Source organism: Lissotriton helveticus, chromosome 7 (genome assembly GCF_964261635.1).
Source record: "Lissotriton helveticus chromosome 7, aLisHel1.1, whole genome shotgun sequence".
Taxonomy (NCBI): Eukaryota; Metazoa; Chordata; class Amphibia; order Caudata; family Salamandridae; genus Lissotriton; species Lissotriton helveticus.
The window spans coordinates 565,143,577-565,149,655 of record NC_136068.1 but is presented as its reverse complement, the minus strand read 5'-3'; the positions used below and the strand labels follow the sequence as shown (position 1 = coordinate 565,149,655).

General features: G+C 42.9%; 1 protein-coding gene across 1 annotated transcript; it reads left to right on the top strand.

The window, feature by feature from the left end:
* Nucleotides 1-4,819: 4,819 nt before the first annotated feature.
* Nucleotides 4,820-5,791, top strand: LOC144769180 (taste receptor type 2 member 40-like). Its single transcript, XM_078653196.1, has one exon. The coding sequence runs from the start codon at nucleotides 4,820-4,822 to the stop codon at nucleotides 5,789-5,791; it is 972 nt and encodes a 323-aa protein (XP_078509322.1).
* Nucleotides 5,792-6,079: the final 288 nt, after the last annotated feature.

Here is a 6,079-nt window from a genome sequence, read left to right as displayed (position 1 = left end):
CTTGGGTGTGGACATCTTGCCTGGGAGGATTTTGTACAGGTGGGGATTATGGAGCAAGGTGTGCCGTGAATATTTCCTATACAATGATTGTGCAAGTAGGCCTCGCAGGCAGTAGAGACTCCCACAAAGACACTGGTTGACAGGACACTGAGCTAGTGTGCTCTATCCATTTTATTTACCCCCTGAAGCTATTCCCAGCTTTAGGGTGAGGTGGATGTGTGGTGAGACACAGATAAAGTTCTGGGCGGCATCTTAAACATCTCCCCAACTTAGGTTCCGAAGCACACAAAATGGTGCAACAATTTTAAATTGTTCTCCTGGCAGTCATATTTCACGGCTAAACCTTACTGCTACTGGTTGTATGGGCTTCATCATTACAAACATAGGGAACTCCCACAGGGTTGGGACAGGCACTTTCTCAATGACCACCTGTTTTTATAACTTCGGTGCCTCCACCGAAGGTCTCATTAGAATTCCACTCTTAGATGCCAGAAAGCAACAGACTTTGTGGTCTTGTTAATTTGCAATGTCACTAGTTGAGCTTTGAGACATCAAAGTGTATGAAACCGCTGTTGAATTTCTGCAGCAGTTCTTTGACATTATTTGTGTTGCTGCTGTTGGCAAAATGAATAAGCCTCAACCTTTCGGCTGTGGCGCTGCTGATAATTGCTCCAGTATCTGTTTTGTCGCAAAGATTTTAGCTGGTATTTGACGTTGCTGTATTTGCTGGAGTTGGTAAGTGTCCTTGTGAGTTGCAGTGGCATGAGCCTTCCACAGGCATAGATTCTAGCTTTTGTAGGCACCAGTCGTGGTCAAGGATTCTTTTTATTATTCTGTTCAGTGGTGCTGCTCTGTCTAAGGATTGTAATTTTCAGTCCTAGTATTTGGACTGTCCCTTTCACTGTTGACTTTTCTAGCTTTATTGATTATCTGCGAATACAATTCAAACATCAAATTAATAGGGAGAGCAAAGCCGAGGAGTTGGCTTGACTGTAAGGGTCCATGCATGAGCTGAGCCCTGAAATAGTTTGGCACTTAAACTGTGCGAGAAACATCATTTAAAAATATGATAAAGACTCGTCAGCATTTTTAGAGTGCTTTCTTCACATGTAGAAGTTTTAAATTAGTACATCAGATTATATCACTGAATTGAGAGACATGTATAAAATGTTTCAGTTTTTAAACATGAACCTAAAAATGTTCATGCACCACATCTCCAATAAGACCACAATTCCACCAGTGAAAAGTGGCAAGTCTCTTTTCATGTTCACCCTATATGTGGCCCAGGTTTTTACTTGGAGCAGTGCTATCGTCTATTTAAATCAGACACAAAAGTGGTGCTTTTATAGCACACATGCTGAACTTGCAGATTTTCAAGTGCGCTCAAAAGCAATAAGGAATAAATGAAGCACTGTGAAATATATTATTTGCCTAGAAACACACAATTAGCATGGCAGCCGGGAAAAATCCCATGGTTTCTAATTTTACATAGCTCCATTGAGCACTTAGATGGATTTCTTGTTTCCTCTCCTGTTTTACATCAAAGGTTAATATGTTTTCTTTAATTCTTGGTGCTTTAGGTTGGAGCGTGGGTGGCAGGCAGAAGCCACATGAAAGCTTGGCTCATTTTGGGCATGAGGCTCTAAGAGGACCTCAAACTGAGCCAGAGCCAGGCATCTGGCTCGCACCTGGCTCGAGCTTTCAGTGGCTTGCCAACGTCTAACGGATACTGGCTTTGTGGCTGAAATGATACTGCGTTTATGTGCTCGGTCCGCTTTATTTATCTAGTGTCAGAAGCCCAGAGTCTCAGATGAGGGGATCTCGGGTGATGCACCGCGTTGGCGGTGGGCAGAGCACTGCACATCTGCAAGAGGTGTAAAACTAGATGCCAACAGTTTGTTCAGCGTAAAGTAGGTCAACTTTTCTTCTGCAGCTTGTTTGTAAACAACTCTCATTACCAGTTATCTTCAAATATGTGTCTAAAATCTATTTATTTGGCAAAACCTAACAAGCAATGGCCGCGCTGCAGTGAAAGTGACACGGGCGCACGGTGTGAAAGGGAAATGAAGAGCTGACGAGGAGGGAGGGGGTAGGCGACTGCGCAAAAGGGAAAGGAACAGCTAATGAACGCGAGTGGCGCGCACGAGCGTCACCGCAAGTGCTACCTTGCCGGCCACCAGCTTGCTATTACGAGCACACGCGCACGCTCTTGAGCGCGTTCTAGCAAGCTGGTGGTCGGCAAGTTAGCACTTTTAAAAACAGCTACTAAATGGCTCGACCAGACCAGCGCATGCGCTGGATCAGGCCGAGACATAAAAATGAAACCAAGTCCATTCTTAAGTGCATTTCTTTCTGCTTCTGTAAGGGTCATATTAGAAAGAATTCCGTTTGGAAGCGCTTTTTTTGTGTCCCTTTCCCCTTATTGTTTGGTTATTATGGATGAACTGTGTGCGACACTGTGATGAAGTCTGTCATGAATGTGTGAGTGAGGGGATTGTGTCTTTTTAAAAGAAAGACTCAATTTTGAGGTAAATGAAAGGAAGTGGAATGTAGAACTGAAGACAGATACAACATAAATGTTGATGAAGTATTACAGAGGGATGTGGCAAATAATATACCCAATTATTTGAACTGCCATTAAACTATACAGTTAATTCTTTAAGTGAAATTGTCCTTCAAAATTGTGTGGTGGGAGAACCCTCTTAAATCCTCTGGAAGATGTCAGACCCTCCTAATCCGGTTACTCGATGCAGTTTTTGGAGCTTAACTTCTGTAATAGCTGTAAACCAATACAATTTTTTTTTTAAACCTTCTGTAATACAAAGGCACACATTTGGAATTGGTGAATCCTTTCCCCTTTTTTGACTGTCGTAGCATGTGATTGTTGTTTTGCATATCTGTTTATTTTGAAGTTCATTGCAATAAAGATGGCCTTGGTCAATGGGCACTTGGAATTCAAACTCATAGGCAGATTTACTAACACAACAGGTCTGAATAACAAAAGTGAGGCCAACAGCTGCAAAGTGTAGAATTGGGATTTACTACGTTTGGTGCTAGAAAGCAGCCCTAAAGAAATACAAAGTAGCGCTATCACTTACTTTACACTACTTTGCATCAGGGGGGTGTACCATGACCTTCAACACAAAGCCTTGTCTACCAAAAATGGTAGACAGGACTGTGTAAAAAAAATAACACCTCTTCAAGGTAGACGTTAAAAGGAAGACGTTTTTCCATTTCTCCCAACTTTTCCAACATCGCATGTTTGTTGCACTGTACAACACATAGCCAAAATGGCAAAGGTTTTAATCTACATATAAGCATACTTGTTTTGTACTGGGTAGGTACCCTTCCAATGAAAAACCTATGCTAGACATCATGCACACACCCTTGCTGTATTGCAAAGGTGTCTCCATGGTGTAAGGCAGACCCGAAGAGTGCCTGTACAGGGGAGACAGAAACATCTCCATATGATTGTAGAAATAGTGCTTTTCTGCTCTCTCCTGTTCAGGTATCAGAGCAATTTTAGCAGCTGTACTAAGTTGTGGAAAATGTTAGTAAATCTACCTCTCAGTATTCCAAGATGTGGTTTGAGGTGAACCACTCTTATGTAATTGCAATTCTATAATTCTCTGAGGGCTGTCCTATTGACCTCCGATTAGCAAATGTTCATCACAATTTATTAAAAAAGACTTTGAAACCCACTTTGTCAACAAACACATCCCCACAACGCTGCTGTTCACTCATCTGCCTTCATGAGGACGATGCACTCTACTGGCTATTTTGCTGATTGTGGTAGAAGGAGACATCCTATGAGAACACTGCAAGGCCAAATTGTATGATCATGAGTGTTGTTGGAGTTGTCTTTAGGAGCACTTGTAAAGCACCAGGAAACAGTATTGCTTAGTTATTTTCCTGGAATTATCTTAATGGAATTGTGTGTCAGGTCAATGAAGTTGTTAACAGAATGATAACAATCTCTTTCGCACTATTACCGAGTTTAAGTGCTGAGAAGCAGTGAGCTTTCTTAAGCTGCAACCTCTTAGTGAAATTAGATAAGGTGTTCTGAGGAGGGGAGCATGAACTGACAAAGCACAGTGTTTTCATAAACATAGTCTGCATAAGCTTGATTCATGCTGCAGACTTCACAGGACACAAACTCAAAATAGGCATTTTTACTTGTTGTTCATACAGTTTGCTAGAAGGGCCAAAGCTCTATAGAGAAGCTTAACTGCTCTGCTTGGGTGTTGGGTTGCTTCTTGTTCTGCTTTTATTTAGATTATCTCTACTTTATTCTTCATCCAATATTACATTTATGACCTATAGACACCAATCGGTGGTGCAATGCTCAACTGTTTTCCCTTCTCGGGTACCCTGTACAGAGTTCATCCTCCCACTCATGATACAGAGCAAATCACTGCATCCCTCCTCTATACTATTTCTTTATCTACATACTATGCATCAGTATTTAGTAATAGACAAAAAAAAAGCTTATGTTTAACATATGTCAGATCTATTACTTTTGGTATTGGCAACCTCTAGCAGAAGGTGCTTGATAAGCTGAGGATTGCTTTATAAACTGTGCAATGTATTCCATAATAATAAATTGATAGCTGGTGGATGTGTTGGACAAGAGAAGCTGTAACTGTGTTTTCCTCTCTCAGATGCAGGTCCCATTTCTGATATGGTGCTTGGAAGAAGTCTACTGACCCAATTTTAGATGTTCCTTCATGAGTACCTTCACATCCATTATCATTTCTGCCCTAGAGGCTTAGTGCAGTACTTCTAAGCCAGGTCTGACAATCTTCCCTTGTAAAGGAGCATGATGCTGTCTGCAATTGCTGTTGTGTCAGTAGCCATCTTTGGGATTGGCACTGTCATGGGGATCATCACCAATGCTTTCATTTTGATTGTGAACTTCATGGTGAGCGTTCATTCCCTCTGCATTCAGCCTGGGGACCTCATCATTACAACCCTTGGTCTGTCCAACATCTGCTTCCAGATCACCATGGCTGTCAATGACTTCTGTGCTTTTTTGTGGGACGAGGTCTACTTCTCGTTTGAGGTCTACGCAGTGATCAACGTCATCTTCCTCTTCACCATCGTCTCCAGCTTCTGGTTCACCGTCTGCCTCTGTATCTTTTACTGCATCCAGATCCTCATCTTCACCCGGCCTTTCCTTATTAAGCTGAAGCAGAACATTACTAAAGTGGTGCATTGGTTGCTTGTTGGGTCAACATTCACTTCGCTAATCATTAGTCTCCCAGCAGCCTGGAGTGTGGAAAAAGGAGTCTCTGAAAATATGACATACAGTGTAACAGTGAACATTACTCTGGAAGGTGTCATACTCACATTGAACCCTTACTCCCTGCTGTGCAGTACTCTGTTTGGCTGCACACTACCATTAATTCTTGTCGGCATCTCAAACGGTCTCATCATAAGATCGCTCTATAGCCATGCAAAGAATATGGCTCGGGGCTCTTCCTCTGGCGCTCCACGCGGTGAGGCGGGCCTAAGGGCAGCCAGGACAGTGACATCGCTGCTGTTGATCTACATTTTGTTCTACGTGTCTGAGGTCTTTATGTTCCTCGAAATTTTCCCACCCGCCAGTCCCTGGATGGTTGTGTGTCTGGCTGTGATTTACCTGTACTCCCCTGTGCAGTCAATCATCCTGATCCTGGGGAGCCCCAAGCTGAAGGCCATGTCTATACAGATCCTCCACCATTCCAGGTGCCAGAGGAGGAAGCTTGAGGTGAAGCAGCTGGTAATTCTCAGCCTGCCTGCACCGGCGTGAATTATTCCATCTCCTTCACCAGAAGTATCAATTTACTCTCACGTGCCAGACATCCATGCTCTGATGTTCTTGCACGTAACTGATACATTATGAATATGCAATATTATTCATAACCTCGCGATATTATAGTGTACACGTCAAATGCCCAAGAATGCACCTTATATTCACCTTTACACTCTTACCAATGGCTGAGTGTCTGTACCATTGCCCCTCCTCTTCATCAGCTGAAAGTTGAAAAGGGCAGACTCGTGTTCTAGCCCTGGAGTACATACCCCACATCCGGGGCCA

What these genes read in the sequence shown, in the direction of transcription:
- LOC144769180 (XM_078653196.1), top strand. Translation starts at nt 4,820, where the DNA reads ATGATGCTGTCTGCAATTGCTGTTGTGTCAGTAGCCATCTTTGGGATT.